Genomic DNA, 16,371 nt, shown 5'->3' on the forward strand with positions numbered 1-16,371 from the left:
GTGTACTGGTGTACTCAGGAACTGTAATTGAAAACTACAACCAGTCACTCCCCTAAACTAATTGCTCCTCAGAAAGTAAAGAGTATACTGTTTTACACTCTAGTGATGTTACGCATTATATCCTAACTGTATGCATGCTTCACACACATCAGCGTACTAATAAAGATTGCCTTGTGTGGGTTTAGAAACATAGTAGGCCTAGAAGAAACCTGGGTTTGCACATATGATAAACAGGGCTACCTTTTCTTGCCTCAAATATCTCAGTCAAATAAACTGCCACTGTATATCAGACAACAACACAACTTGGTGGGTATATGGTGGTGGTCACAAACCATTTAGAGAACAGCATGAGTATAGAATTTACAGGGCACATACAAAAGCTGTATTGAAGAAATATGCACAATGTGCACTTTTGTGGGCTCTGTGCCAAGGTCCCACAAATATTGTGCTGCTTGTAAATGATCCTATACTGTATATATCTACACTCAAATGAGGAAAATCTCCTGCAGCTTGCAGCAAATATTTACCCTGAGGGGATGGGGTGCAGAGGGAAAGACAGGATAGGAATCCTGAGGCAGGATCCAGGACAGAGGTTCAGGAATCAAGTAAAGGGCAGTGTGACATTTTTGGCACATAGGATCAAGGCAGATTAAGACACAATCCAAGTTGGTCACTTGTGGGGTATTGCTGGTCAAATTGAGGGCAGGTCAGCAGCAGCAATAGTAGATGGGTATATTAAGCGAGTTTCTCCTCACCTGGCAACTGTTTTCTATTTTCGCTACTCATTGATGCCATAGTTTACACTCAACTCCCTCCATTCATGTGTTATTCTGCTTTCCCTGATATGGCTCCTCATTCTGGACTATTCGATAGGCTTGTATCCTTCGGTCTTCCCATATTTGTTCCTATTTGTTTTTAGCAAAACATCACCTCCCGAGCTTGGTGACTCCTGATTCCTTATGGATTGTGGTGAAGGCATCTCCCTCAAATTCCTTACAGCATTATTAGAAGGAAACAGATAAGTCCTGGTTATTGAATACAATTTGAAGTCACTCGCTCCTGTATTATATGGTAGCTTACCTTATACTTCCATGTGTCATCTTGACTCCAGCAATCTTTCCTGTCCTGTCATTATGAGGTGTCCTGCCATCAACCAATCCAGGCACAGACATTCCTGTTCCTTCTACTTACTTTTTCTACTGGTCATCTTGGGCTGTCCATATTATATGCCATTAGGAGTAGTCACAGGCTGAAAGAGGAGGCCTGTAATTTACAATGGTTCTCCATAGTCAGGCTTTTGTGACAGCTCTAACCCATGTTCAGCTCTCTGCTGATCTCATGCTAGTTATGACCTTTACACATATTCAAATACATACAAAGGAAAGTAGAAATCCATAAAGGTTGTACATACGAAGAAACATTAACAACCCTGTCCAATAACAACTATTAAAGGATTCCTGGCTCTGCATAGGAGTGCATAAAGGCAACAAGTAGAAAACAAGCATTTGCAATGCAATAGGTCTCGCATTAGGAAAGTTTGAGCTATTGGTATTGTAATTGACAAATTTTTTATTTATGTTTTGGTTTTGAAAATAGCTAAATTAATAGCTTTGTCATTTACAATGCCAATAGTTATAACTTTTGCAAATGTGACACCTATAGCATTTATAATGCAATATGTGTAGTATTTACGTGACTTACAAATAACAATGGCTTTTCATTTTTTTAATAATTAATACTTAAATAAAAGTTATTGTAATTTATAATGGCAATAGCTTAAACTTTTGTAAATAACTTTTGTGAAGATTATGTTCAGTGTATTTTATTGTGACGAAAATCCAAGAACAGAAGTGAAATATTAACATCTTTTTGTGACATTTGCAATAAAGCTTGAAACATTGAGAGAACATATTTGAACCAGTTGTTGTTGAATAGTTGCAAATATTGATGGGGTGGTGGCGCCGAGTGATATTGTGGTGGCGACGAGTGATGCCGTGGCGTTCAGTGATGCTGTGGTTGCGCATAGTGATGTTGCGGTGCCCCTGAGTGATGCTGTGGTGCCCCTGAGTGATGCTGTGGTGGTGCTGAGTGATGCTGTGGTGATGTGATAGATAGAGTGAGTGCGAAAGATAGAGTGAGTGCGATAGATAGAGTGAGTGCAATAGATAGCTAGATAGATAGACAGAGTGATGGCGATAGAGTGAGTGCTATACATAGACAGATATAGTGAGGGCGATAGACAGATAGAGTGAGGGCGATAGATAGATAGAGTGAGGACGATAGTTAGGTAGAGTGAGGGCGATAGATAGAGTGAGGGCGATAGACAGATAGAGTGAGGGCGATAGACAGATGGAGTGAGGGCGATAAACAGATAGAGTGAGTGCGATAGACAGATAGAGTGAGGGCGATAGACAGAGTGAGGGCGATAGACAGAGTGAGGGCGATAGAGTGAGGGCGATAAAATGATAGAGTGAGGGCGATAGAATGATAGAGTGAGGGCGATAGAGTGAGGGCGATAGATAGATAGAGTGAGGCGATAGATAGAGTGAGGGCAATAGCCTCTGCTGCTTGAATGACACCCAGTGACAGTCCCCCGAGCTGTCTTGTCCCGGCCAGGCCGAGTCTGCACCGAGCACATAGTGATAAGGAAAACAAGATTCCTATGCCGTTTGAGATTAGCGCTTTGAAATTGTTCTAAGGTTACAGTTTGTTCTTTTTTAATACACAAAAGTCAGTACACTGACATACTCGCTACATCGCTACTTGACCGAGAGAGGCTGTAGGACATGAACTACTGTATGGGGTTATACAAGATCAAGGAGACTTAGCCAGTCGTTTCGGCGCCCGCAGCACAGCCTTTGTGCTGGTGAGTGTGCTACGCTGGCAAGGTCAGTGCCTGTACCCAGAAATACGCTAGCATTACGACAATATGCTGATCAGAACACCTTGGATGGCGCTGTGTTGACTAGGCTGCTCAGCAGTGACCCTAGCAAGAAATGTGTTCCATACACTAGTAAGTTTCTGTAAAAATGTATATTTCATGATTCCAGAAAATTAAAAATATGTGATAATGTATGCCTGCATAGGTACTACACTTGCGTTTTTGTATCTTGTTTGCTGCGGTCTCCCCTCTCAAATTTAACATTGTTGGTTATGTTATTACTTACACTGAAATATTTATGACACACTCTCACCAAGTTTTACTTTCTAAACAGCCCACCTAAAATCTCAAAACAACAAGTCCGACAATACAATGTGCTTTTCTTTGAAAAAGATAGCACTGCCTGAAGGTATCACACACATGAAGAGGGGGCAAGGCTTACTATTTCCTGCTGGCAGTAGTTTGACCCCGCCATGCCATGACATAGTGTTGCTGCACAGGGAAACCATAATCATTTCAGTGCAAAAAGTAGGTCTTAGTTTTCAGACAGGCTTCAGGTAGTTTTAAGATAGTTTCTTATGCCTTCTTTAAGATGTTACTTTTGTATAAACGTATATTGTTACATGGATGATGTAACTGCTTTGTCGTAGGCGTGATTGTCTTCCTAAGAGTTACTCATAAGGTACTTAATTGTCGCAGGCAGAGGCATTTCCACACCAGAGTGGTTCTGTTGTACAAGGATTGGTCTACTTCCCACTGAGATCCAGTGTTATGCTAGTGAGTCAGTCTTTTACAAATAGAAATGTTAATGTTGATTATTAATGCCGGTCTACTAATACCACGGTCGTAAGAGCAAAACATGTTGTGGGTGAGAGGGTGTAGAAAAAAAATGCCAGAGGCTCCCCCCGCACGCACCCGACATGATACAATCGGGATTGCCGCTGTATTCACTCTCAGACCGCTGTGCTATGGCACCTGTATAACGTGAGTCGTGGCGTTTAACCGGATAAGTTAGTTCGCAAAGAGAAATTCGCCCTCAGCCACGGTGCGTGGGACCGGCACCACATATAACAATGAACTCGATATGTGTGTGTATAAAAAGTTTCCTCATGGAGGGAGGGGTGTGACAGCTGGAACGAGCGCGCTGTGCATTCCGTTTCCGCTCCGTGCCGGGTGGAGCCCCCGGTGTAAACAGCGCCGCACGCGCCCCGTGTTGTCGCTGCCTGTGCCGGGGCGCCGGTCGGCGGCAGGCCTTTGTGTGGAGCCGCGGCGAGCTGGGCCGGCTGCCATTGGTCAAGAGCCGAGCTCAACCTCTTCCTGATCCGCGCGGGTGCATGTTATTCATGAGGCCGTCCTCGGTGTGAGGGGCCTGCCGCCTCTCCGGGAAGGAGGCTCCGCCGGGCGAGGGCCATGTCTGTCAGCGCCGATGACGAGGAATACGATTCGGAGCAGGAGCAGGTGAGAGGCGGCCTCTTTGTCCCCGAGCTGTGCGGGAGGGTGAGACACAGCGCTGCCGGCGGGTGTTACTAGAAAGCTCCCGGGACGTGTGAGCGAGGGGGGTCGTAGGGACGTGCGAGGGACCATTGCAGGTCTCCATTACCTGTCCGTGCGGGATACTACCAGAGAACCGGTTGCCTTCAGACCCGAAGCCCCGCATGGGCGAGGCGGCGTTCAACCAGCAGCTCTGGTAACCATGTGTGCGGAGCCTCGCTGCGCTATGAGCACTCGGGTTGTGTATCATGCACGCTCCTTAACCTTCATTGAGTGCACCGGGCATGTTTCATTGTTTACAAACGACGCGGTCGAATGGGATGAAGTGGCGTAGGCTTCAGCGCTGGAAAAGAATGAGACGTCAGCGCCGCTTGACAGCAGCCCGAGAGAAAGAGGAATGGCGCTGAGAGCCCGGGCAGTGAGAGGCCCCGGCATTTAGCGCAACCCGTGCCGGCAGTATGGTGAACACCCGGCGCTCCCTTCGCAGCAACACCGCAACACCGGCCGCAGAGCCCGCTCACTTTATCTCCTCTAGGACTCGCTCCGGCATTGAGGCCGCTGCAGAGCAGGTCAGCCGGGGACAGGGGTACTGTTGGGCTAGGAGTAGTGGGAAGGGAGGCGCCTGGATGGTGTACGCGCGTGTGTGTCTGTGTGCGCGTGTGTCTGTTTAAGGGGGGGGTGCGTGTGTGTATGCGTGTGGCTATGTATGTGCGCATGCGTGAGTGTGGCTGTGTGTGTGTTTGCGCACGGGAATGTGAGGCACGAGATGGGCACGGCGCCGTGCGCGCCCACGAGGTGAAATCTGCGCTCGTGCCCAGCTCGTGTCCACATTCCCAAAAACGGGTGACAATAGTTTTCGAGCCAGACAGCAAATGCTTTGCATTTGCTTAGGCTCGACCTAAAAACATTGTTCCCTGCAAGATGAACCTAATATGACAGTGTTTCACTATGGTGTAGAGTATCTCCTATTGAAAATATGGAGCCAGTCTATGTGGAGAGTGCATAATCCTGCGGTTTGCATCCAAGTGACATCCGCTTTAAAACAAAACATGCTACTATCACTTTTCTTCTTTCCCTTGATGCTTTTTTTTAGGTCTCGCCTGAGCCAGCGCATTCGCTGCTCTGAAAAGACATTTAGTGAGTGGGCATTGAAAAATCCGACCACATGCTTTCTGTGTGGCATCGAGTGTGCAGTTACGCACACAATTACAAGCAGAGGCGCCATCTTGTCATGGGCACGCATGCTCGCACGCACCACTCGCGTGCTTGTTTTCTTTTACTTTCGCGGCCGCGCTACTTTCACCGCCGCGCGGCCACTGCTTATTGTTTGTTTACTTTTTGTTTTTTTCTTCACGCTGTAGCTTATTTGACTTGCCCCTCTCCCCGCCCTCCCTCCTTGAAAGCTCTTATGGCATCGTAACATTAAATGCTTGCACCACTCGCGTGCTTGTTTTCTTTTACTTTCGCGGCCACGTCACTTTCACGGCCGCGCTGCCACTGCTTGTCATTCTAAAAATCTGGTCACCTTAATTGCAATTCAATGATGTGAGCACTTCTAGGTTAAAGTCACGACTAACAAAGCAGCAGACTCCATGCAGGGTCCCCTTCCTATGCTACTACCCTACCTACGTTCTAATCATCGCATCGTGGGAGGGCGGACCTGTTCTCGGTGTGCTCTCTGTTTCCACCCTAAGAATGCGAAGCCCACTCCCCAACACCGAACAACCTCTGCTACAGAGTTTGCTTGCTCTCAGCTTTCGCTGTAGCAACAATCCACTTGCGCGCCCTCCTTCACAACCGGCTGCGTGAACTGCTCACATGTCTCCTTATCTTCTAGAGCAGCGAAGAGGTTACTTCCGCTGCGCTGTCAGGAGCAGCCTCTTCCGGTGCAGCAAGACTTCTTAGTGGATGGATGGGCCGTCCATTCCGAGGCGGGCCAATGTAGCTAACCATCACAGGACTCTGTGTGAAGTACAGCCTCAAATGCCCGTATGGTTTTATTTCTCTTATGCTTGTCAAAACAATTTTAAACTTTTCCTTCGAATTCACGTATTAACTATAGATGATCGCGGCAAAAGGATGTTGGAATCTTCTGTAGGGAACGGCAGGTAAGGCCCTTATCGGGAACCATACCGGGTGATTCGAGAGGTTTGTCATGTAGATACTGGAATATAAGTTGGCACAAAGAATCAGCCCTCAGCCTTTAACTCTGCTTTGATGATCTTACAGAAACGTATTTGTAATCTGAGTATGAAGCTGTGTTGTCAATGAAGAACGCATCTGCTCTTGCTGTCAGGGTCAGCTGAGAAAGTTTCTCCTGGGATTGAATGGCCGTGTGGTTATTTATCATCCTTATCTTATATATGTCATTCACTGTGGTGGAAGTGAAAGCCACTGTCGAGTTACCGTGATTGTTTTGCTTTGAATACGATTGTGCTTAGTACTTCTCAGCAGGAATGCTTGCTATCTTTTTAAATGGGCCATTGCCAAGCGAAGCTGTTATACTCTTTAGTGTGATAGCACCAGCGTTGTTCAGGTACAAGATCGAGAGAGGCAAAGTAGAATTAAAGTTATTTTTCAACAGAGATAAACATTTTAAAGCACAGTAATTCAGTGATAACAGCAACAACTAGATCCCATTTTGAGTGAACCTAGGTGGGTTGTAAGTAAGTATATATTTATTGTACAAATATTTTAAATCATTTCAATATAAAACGAGTAATATCATTAAGCAATGTGAATAACTTATTAAATAATATAATTGGTACTAAGAACCCTCATTATTCGTTTTTAGCCAACATTTTCATCATAATTAAACGTTTTCAAATGGTTAAAAGAAATACCAGCCATATGAGGATCTAAACCACTCAAGGAGGTTTTCACTGCCTCCTTAAAGTTCCCAAGTTTAACCTTTAATAAGCATTTACAATGCAAAAGGTCTCGCATTTACATGAGTTTGAGCTATTGATATTGCAAATAGCACCTCCTTTTATTTTTGTTTTTAAAATATAAATAAATGGCATTGTCATTTAAAATGCCAATGTCTTTTTGCTATGCTACTAGCCATTCTGTCACCCACTTACATTATTTTGATTTTATGTCAGATGTTTATTTGTTTTAACATATTTTTTTTACTGGTTTCAAAACAAAAATAATTTGAAATGTTCAGATTACAAATTATCTGCAGGTGCCCATCCGTGAACAATATGCTCCGACCACTCCCATAAACAGGCAAGAGATTTGTGGACTACATTAAACTACACAGCAGTTCACCACAGCAGATCTCCATAGCAGCCCCAGTGTGGTTGTGACTCAGACACAATAATAGCAAACCAGAATCAAGAAGGATCATAAGAATGGCACCTGCACCACAGATTTAAATAAAACAAAACAAAACAAATACCCCTCCCCACCCTGCTTGCCCCCTCCCCAGCATGGCACATAGATCAGAATACTATATCAAAGAAGGGTACAGTGCATCCGCTCGCCAAACATACATCATACAGTACAGACCAGACCAGGAAATTCTACAGCTATAAACCCAACTACAGTCGGGAAATTAGATGTCTATTTGTATTCTCTTTTTGCAACATTTTTTACCTCATTAAGTATGCTGCCCTGTGTGCATTCACTTTATAAATCTCAGCCTAGCCCTGGTCAGTCAGCTCATCCGCAAAACATTTTAGATTTCTGCCCTGCCCATGTGCTTGTGCAGTAGCACCTTGCTAAGTCCAACTGGATCTTCCTTCACTCTGATTCAATGCATGTTGGTGGTTGCTGCTGCTATGGCCAAGGAAATGTTGGGGCACATCGCTGCTGCAACACTCAAGCATGTCTTCCTGCAAGGTCTCTGGTGCAGCACATTATTATTCGCTTGCCATTGTTTGCCTTTCCTGTGACAGTTCTGAGCTCTCCTACTCCAGACCTTTTCCCATGGGATGATTGATCGCCACTAGATGAAACCTTCCAGAAATTACTTACAGTACATTTGTGTGCTGGGCAGTGCAGTCTACCGACAATTTGATCTCATATCCGGATATTCTTACAGTCAAGTCCGCTCTCATAAACAATTTTAAAAGCACTGAAATTTCAGTTTAGGCAGGCTTAGCATCGGACAGTATTTTCTTAAGCTGGGTGGAAATTCTTCACAAAACAGAGTCCATAAAAAGTAAAAATAAGCAGCTCAGAAAACCCCCATTCAAATTCAAGTCTTTAGGTAACGGTTTCAATAAGTATAGTAAGGCCTGAGACTGAAATTAGAAAAATTTGCACCATTCTTCATAGTAGGAGACGGTGCAAGCAGAACCACTCTTAGAAAAATAGAAACAAAGACTGCCCACACCCCAAAGTCAACAGATTAGGCAGAACAACAGTTGCAGAAAAACTACAGTCAAGAAGTACCTAATACAGCGTATGAATATAATGTAGAAATTGGCATAGAAAGTAATTTGCCTAACATGGTAAATGTCTGTCAGTGGTTAATGGAAAATGTGTATTAGATCCCGCTTAAAAAGGTAAATTTAGAGAACAAAACCCAAGACAACAAGTCAGCCTGGCAAATTAGATGTGTTCAAAGTAGACTTTAATGGTTGACTGTGATGTGACCCTTTGGTCTCTCGAAAGATATTTGTTTAGAAATGTGTGCAGTCTCGAATATGTATTCATGAAAAAGACTCAAAATGGTGAAGGCTAGCTGAAACAGTGACATAAATAAATAACAATAATCTTGAGATGGGACATATGTGAGCATTTCCAAATTTCTACATTCTATCCAAATCTGGGGAGTTTAGACTGTGAAGGATAGGGCACAAAACAGATTATAAATGTACTCTCCTCCTGAATGCAATTACCACCAATGTTTAGTAAAGGGCTAATAACTAACATAAACAAGCATTTGAAATTCGAAAAGTTTGACTCTTACGGTGATCCTATAGTCCGTGACTCTCCCTCCACAACCTTCACTGATAGATGGAGGCTCTTCCAGAATAGAACGCGAGGTACTCAAAACATGCAGGAAAATTTCTCCTCCATGACTACTTAACATATGGCTTATTACTTTGGACCCAGATTTACGTGGCTGTTCCAATAAAACAGAACGACCTGTTAAAATTAAAATAATGTATAAGTTGCTTCCAAACAAGAAAGATGCATATTTGCAAGAATTATAAACCTTTACAAATTCATTCAGTTCCAGAGCACATCCTAAACAGGTTCAAACTTTCTCCACTGAATATAAGAAATCTTCATTATTCAGACTTGAGAGTAATAGAGTAAAAGCTGCAAACATGCCAATTAAACTACGTAACTGAACTGCCTTGTGCACTCAGAGGTTCGCCCTGGCATTCCTCCCACAATTGAAAACTAGTGATGCATTAACAGTAAGGCAATCAGTATATATGCCTTGAAATAAAGCAAAGAGTCAGTACAACTTTAGGAGTGAAAAATAATGCACCTGGGAGGCGGGAAACACATTATGAGATAGGATATATGTTAAATATGAGTGGTATAATGGATAAACAGGCATTGGCAAAGCAAATTGGTATGGCTTGCATCTTGAGTAAACTACAATATTTTTTTAAAGGGCGCTGCAGTGAAAAACAAAAGAAACAAACATTTCTATCTATATATACTGCATCTCTGAGTTAAACTATTTTAAATAATAATTTAATTTACTGTTGAGATGTAAAATAGTAATGTATGCATTATAATGAAAAGGGTAATGATAAAACCAAACAGCCAATGGCATGAGGCGAGAGGGTAATACTGTGGGGCAAAGCCAAAGTCCACTCTGTTAAAAAATTGGTAACAATAGGTCAACAGACAGCTGCACTGCTTAGCTAGACTAAAGAGGGGGTGATAAAAGTACCCTGGAAAACTATAATGATAATAGAGCAAAATAATCTACAATGAAAGCAGTCAATGTGTAGCAGCAACAATGCATACTTAACTATCACAGAGGTACAGGTGCATATAAGGACCCCTCATCGGGAGCTACTGATCTTTTCATCTCAGACAACACTTACTGAAAGAAAACAAGCATGCATCTAACACAGGAAAAAGCACACACAGAATATAAAAATATCCCTTTCCTAGACAACAAACCAGACACACTCAAAATACGTACAACACAACTTCCCAAAGTATCAATTATCGAGGCTAATTCTCATTCTGCACTGAAATGCTCTAGCATAACAAGCATTCCATAATCACATCAAACCACTCTTTATCCCATAGAACACGGACACAAACAGAAGTCACAGAATTTCTGTGACATTTTCTGAAATTTCACCTCGACTGATTGCAGGAGTTAGCCCCACAACAAGGGATGGCAGCTCTTCACGGTAATTGTTGAAGCCAGGTACTTCAGATAGGGAATGCTACTGAAATGTCCTGACTAAATTTGGGGATAATGCTACCAAACAAGTGTAACAGGGATCACAGGCACTTTCTTGTCCTGAATGGCCAAACACATATCTGGAGATGTACACACCTAAAGATACTAGTCCTTACGCACAGCAGACCAAACGTTGCAGTAATACTGCAAATAAAGAAACAGTCACACCACAGAAATGCTCCCAACCACCACTCAAAATAAGATGACCCATTTAAGCAACAAATCCCAAAACCCAAGATAGAACCTAGATGTATCTTTCCCAAGCTACAACCTATGGTTTAGATTAACTGTTCCTAACAGCACCGTTGCAGCTGTCCCCTCCCTCACTATGTGATGATGTAACTACCTAATAGCACTAATGCCATCAGGCAGATCGGTAGAGGATACACCACATTAAATATAGCAGCATTTTAGCAACATCTCGCCATTGCTCACATAGGGGGGTCCTCTATGCACAGGACCTTGCCCTATATATTGGATACTTATTACAACAGTTCTCTAATTTCTAGAATCTGTCCTGTACATTCCACTATTCATGTGCAACACATTCCAACTCCCACTGCATTGTATCGATCAATTGCCATGCTGTCATAATGGCTCCTCGGTCATGCCCCTCATTGGACACACTGCTATTGCACCACCTCAGCTTTATGCTGCTCGCTGAACACACTATAGTTGTCTCCTTTGGATACGCCTCCTCAGGCAATCATAAGGGTCCATATACCTCTGTGAACAGAAGAATATCCTTTGGAGTGGTATCTCGGCACCCGAACTGCTGATGCTTCTCCTAAAAGCAGCTGCTGGCAAACCTTGACTAAGGTGAACTGGGGACACCTGTCAGCCTACAACTGCCCAAGGGACAGCAGCCACATTCCTTTTTTTTACCTACCTGCTCAGCTCTCAAGTCAGACATATTGATGCCTTGTTCATTCTTCATTGCACAGAGTGTGATTTTTTTCTTGTATTCTTTTTCCGGTTCAGTGGGTTATTGTACCTTTTCCAATTTCCTTAGATCGAACTAATTGCCAAGTGTTGCAATGAAAAACTCTTAATGAATAGGTACAAAACATACACATTTCTATTTTTTTTTATTCCTCACGTACACCACATTCATACAACAAATACATAGTATTTGGAGGGCTACGTTGATAAACTCCTGTCCCATAGAAGTAAACGCCACTTTTAAAGGTTTCTACTCTTATGTACATCATAATGTTGTCCAGACTGAAAGGAAAAGTCCACTTTTCTGCCACTCACCTCTCCACTTTCCCCTTGTTCCGCCCCTCGTTTAATCTTATGACACCACTTCTAACCTCTTCCTCTCAGCTATCACCCAGTCTCCAGTCTCCCTCCCTACCTCCAGGAGTGAACTGGCCTATTGCACCCTCTGAGCAGAAGAAATGCCACCATGGCAAGCCGGTGGAAATGGGATCAGGCCAGTGATAAGCCAGGCACAACGAGACATAACACTGATAGGTTACTAACAAACTCATTCTATTTGTACTCTTAGAAGCTTCATGGTGGCTTCATGGTAATAGGCCCTTCTGTGCACTTTATAAATATTGAAATCAAAATCAAACCTGTAGTGCAGTTTGCTGCTGCACTAAGTTGATGGCTCAACTTGGCCCCTGCTCTCGTCACACCTGGGTACATTAGTATATGCTGTATTGTTTATTGGAATGAGGGCGAATGGAGGGAGCCTACTGTCTGCTGGTTTGTTTTCCTCCCCGGTCTCGTGGCTACTGTAAACAACAAGCATTTGCAATGCAATAGGTCTCATAGACCTAATTAAGGTTTTAAATGAGATTTCGCAACTGGTACTTGACCTCGCAACAAAATACGTAAAGCAATCCCACACTGTAGTTTGGGGAGGAGACTTTAACCTCCATTTATGTAACAAGAGCGATACCCCAAACTGCGGGATAACTGACGAAATGGGTAACTGCACAACCCATTTTTCCCACACAACTGAGGGTATTAACATGCAGATGAAGATGGTGGAACTAGATATAAACTTTGCTAATAAATTAAAATCCCCTATAACCGAATTTAGTCCAACATTTCATGGGCGGGGCCTCAAAAGCCTGATAGACTACGTCTTAGTGTCAGCAAGCAAAGCCTCAAACATCAAGACCTTTGAAGTACTTAATAACGTGCTTAGTGATCATTCCCCAATCACTATGACACTTAAGGAACATAACCCACAGAAAAGAGGCGATGCGGCTCACCATAGTCTTCTATACCAACAAACCTTAACACTGGATAGGCTAAATGGCTTCACAATAAAGTGGGGGAAATTAGATCAGGAAGCCACAATTGCAAAAATAATAAAATCAAACAGAAAAGAGATAGAAAGATGCCTGGACCCCTCTCCAACCTCAATAGAGATCCTGGCTAATTACGGTGAGATTGTGGAAAATATCAGGAAAGTACTAACCAGAGGCAGCAAAAAGAATAACATGGGCAGTGAAAAGGGATGGTTTAGCACAGATTGCACGAAAGCTTATACTAAATTAAAGAAGGCACTAGACAAAGTAGAAAGAGACAGAGAGGAGATCATTAAACTAAGGAAGGCTTACGCATCCGCAATTCGAACTAGGAAAAAAGAATTACAATCAAATCTATGGGTTCAACTACAGAGAAGTAGTATTCTAAAGGATAGCACAGCCTTTTGGCAGATAGTGATGTCACCCTTCCTATCAGATAAAGTAGACATCCCATCTTTAGACGTTGCAATAGACGCAGACGTATGGGTAAAACACTTCTCAGAGGTTTTTAGCTGGAAAGAAGTCCCTGAACCAGAATATTTGGATCCCGACATCTGTAAAATATCCATTAGATTTACATTTCACATTAAGTGAGATGGAAAATGCAATAAAAATGGCCAAATCGGGTAAGGCACCAGGACCAGATTCAGTCCCTGTGGACCTGTTCAAAAACAACATAGATCTGTGGTCCCCGCTACTTACCAAAGTTTTGAATGCGGCCAAAGATATTGGCTTGGTCGACTCATGGTCGTCCTCGATACTGATTCCCATCTTTAAGAAGGGAGATAGAGACAGTCCTGCCTGTTATCGACCCATTTCACTCCTGGATTCGCTCGGGAAGATGGCAGGGCGAATTCTTCTCGATCGACTCCAGGAGTGGACGATTGATCATGATTCAAAAGTAAAGTAAAGTCCACATTTGTAAAGCGCACAATCACCCGTAAGGGTCTCTAGGCGCTGGGGGGCCTTCGGGAAGATTAAGCGAGCTATTGCCCAGAGTCACATGGTGCTGGGCTAACCTGCCGCCGGAGCCGGGGATCGAACCGTGGTCCCCAGATTCCAGCGTCAGTCGCCCTGGCCGCGGATTCAATCTCGGACCTGCAATACGGGTTCAGGGCAGGACTGAGTACGGTGGATCAGGCCCTGAATTTGACGCTGCTGGCAGGAAAATACGTAGATGCAAAAAATTCCAGTTTGCATATGGTATACGTTGACCTAACGGCAGCGTTCGACTGCGTTTACATTCAAGACTATGGTCTATTATGTTACAAATGGGAATCGACCCCCCAATAGTTGACTTCTTACGAGAACTATATTCAGGGGCTTCGGGCAGAGTGAGATATGGGACCGGAGGCCAGCTAACCGATAGTTTTTCTATTGAGAAGGGGGTCAGACAGGGGTGTGTGTTGGCCCCCTTCCTATTTACCCTGTATACCAACGGGTTAGAGGCCAGAATGCTAGATGGTGCAGAAGATCTCCCAGCAGCCGGTCGTCGGCAGATACCAGCTTTATTATACGCCGACGACGCGGTAATTCTATCTAGAACCGCAGTCCAGCTCCAAAGGGTTCTGAACAAGTATTGTTCGTTCATGGCCAGTTTGAACCTCAAAGTGAATATAAAAAAGACCTATGTGATGCACGCGGGCACAAAGCATAAAAAACCCAAGCAAATCTACGTGGACAACTCACCAATTGAAAGAACAGAAACCTATCCATACTTAGGGATCCTAATAGATGAGGCTTTTAAATGGAGACAAGCTGTTAACTCCCGCACATTGGCGTTCTCAAGGGCCGTTGGTGCACTGAAGGCCTTTTCACTTCGTCTAGGGAAGAGACCGCCGACAGTGCTGATTAAAATATATAACGCAAAGTGTCTCAGCATCGCGACCTATGGCGCCGGGGTCTGGGGCGAGGTCAATGTAGAACAGCTTCAAAAAATTGAAAACTCTTTTTTAAGGTTTCTGCTGGCAGTCCCAAAAAGCACCACAACATATGGTTGCCATCTTGAACTTGGATTGGACTATATTTCGGACATAATTAAAATCCAACCGGTTATGTTGTGGCGAAGGATATGGGTAACGGAACAATGCCATCTTACGAGAACAATCGTCCAAGATTGTATGAAACTAGACAATATGGGAAAGATAAGATGGCTAGTATACGTTAAAACTTTCCTTACCGACATTGGTTTACCAAGATTTTTTGAGGATCCTCCATCAGTAGCAGAACTTTCAAAAACAGATTTAAAAAATGCATGCTTGTCGCACCTGTCCCAGAAGCGCTTGTTAATTGAAAAAAGGAAAACAACTGTGCAGCATTGTTTACTTGTACAAGTTGCTCCTACTATCCAACCATATTTACAGCTTAATTTAAACCATTATGCTACATTTTTGTTGACCCGTTTTAGGTTTAATATACTCCATCGTATGATTACCTGTCCATCCCAAAATGACTGGTCTGTAAAACTTCCCCCTTGTCCCTGTGATTCTATTTCTTTACAATCAACTATCTATGTCCTTTTTTTTCTGTAAATTTTATGTTATCCCACGCAGGCGTTGGATAGTACCAATTTTAAAGGCTTTGAAGTTGCGTCAGTGCCGTCCGGCCTATTTGGCCTTACAGTTTCTGGATAATGAACTTAAAACAAGGTGCAGCATTGTTTACTTGTACAAGTTGCTCCTACTATCCAACCATATTTACAGCTTAATTTAAACCATTATGCTACATTTTTTTTGACCCGTTTTAGGTTTAATATACTCCATCGTATGATTACCTGTCCATCCCAAAATGACTGGTCTGTAAAACTTCCCCCTTGTCCCTGTGATTCTATTTCTTTACAATCAAGTATCCATGTCCTTTTTTTTCTGTAAATGTTATGTTATCCCACGCAGGCGTTGGATAGTACCAATTTTAAAGGCTTTGAAGTTGCGTCAGTGCCGTCCGGCCTATTTGGCCTTACAGTTTCTGGATAATGAACTTATAACAAGGTCCATAGTTCACTTTTTAAGATTTTGTGTCAGACATCGCACCAATTTATGATAAGGGGATCAAATTCTTTTAAATACATATGAATTCTGGAAAAGTAAAAAATGTGTAGTTTTAATACATGAAGCTCAAACTCATGAATTTTTTATAATGTATCTAATATGTTTTTATACGAAAATGTAATTGACCTATTTTTATGAACTTTTATGGTTTTTCAAAATAACGGAAACCGAATAAAGATGATTGATTTGATTTGATTTGCAATAGGTCTCGCATTTGCGAGAGTTTGAGCTAATGGCATTGTAAATAACAATGCCTTTTATGTATGTATTGTTTTTAAAACAGAGAAATAA

At 43.0% G+C, this 16,371-nt stretch overlaps 1 protein-coding gene across 1 annotated transcript in view; it reads right to left on the reverse strand.

The window, feature by feature from the left end:
* Positions 1–16,371, reverse strand: part of INTS13 (integrator complex subunit 13) — a 402,986-nt gene that overhangs the window by 209,273 nt on the left and 177,342 nt on the right. The window contains exon 11 of the mRNA XM_078674120.1: positions 9,294–9,472. Coding sequence (XP_078530246.1) covers positions 9,294–9,472 — 179 coding nt within the window. The remainder of the gene's footprint in view (positions 1–9,293; positions 9,473–16,371) is intronic.

Source organism: Lissotriton helveticus, chromosome 1_1 (assembly GCF_964261635.1).
Source record: "Lissotriton helveticus chromosome 1_1, aLisHel1.1, whole genome shotgun sequence".
Lineage (NCBI taxonomy): Eukaryota > Metazoa > Chordata > Amphibia > Caudata > Salamandridae > Lissotriton > Lissotriton helveticus.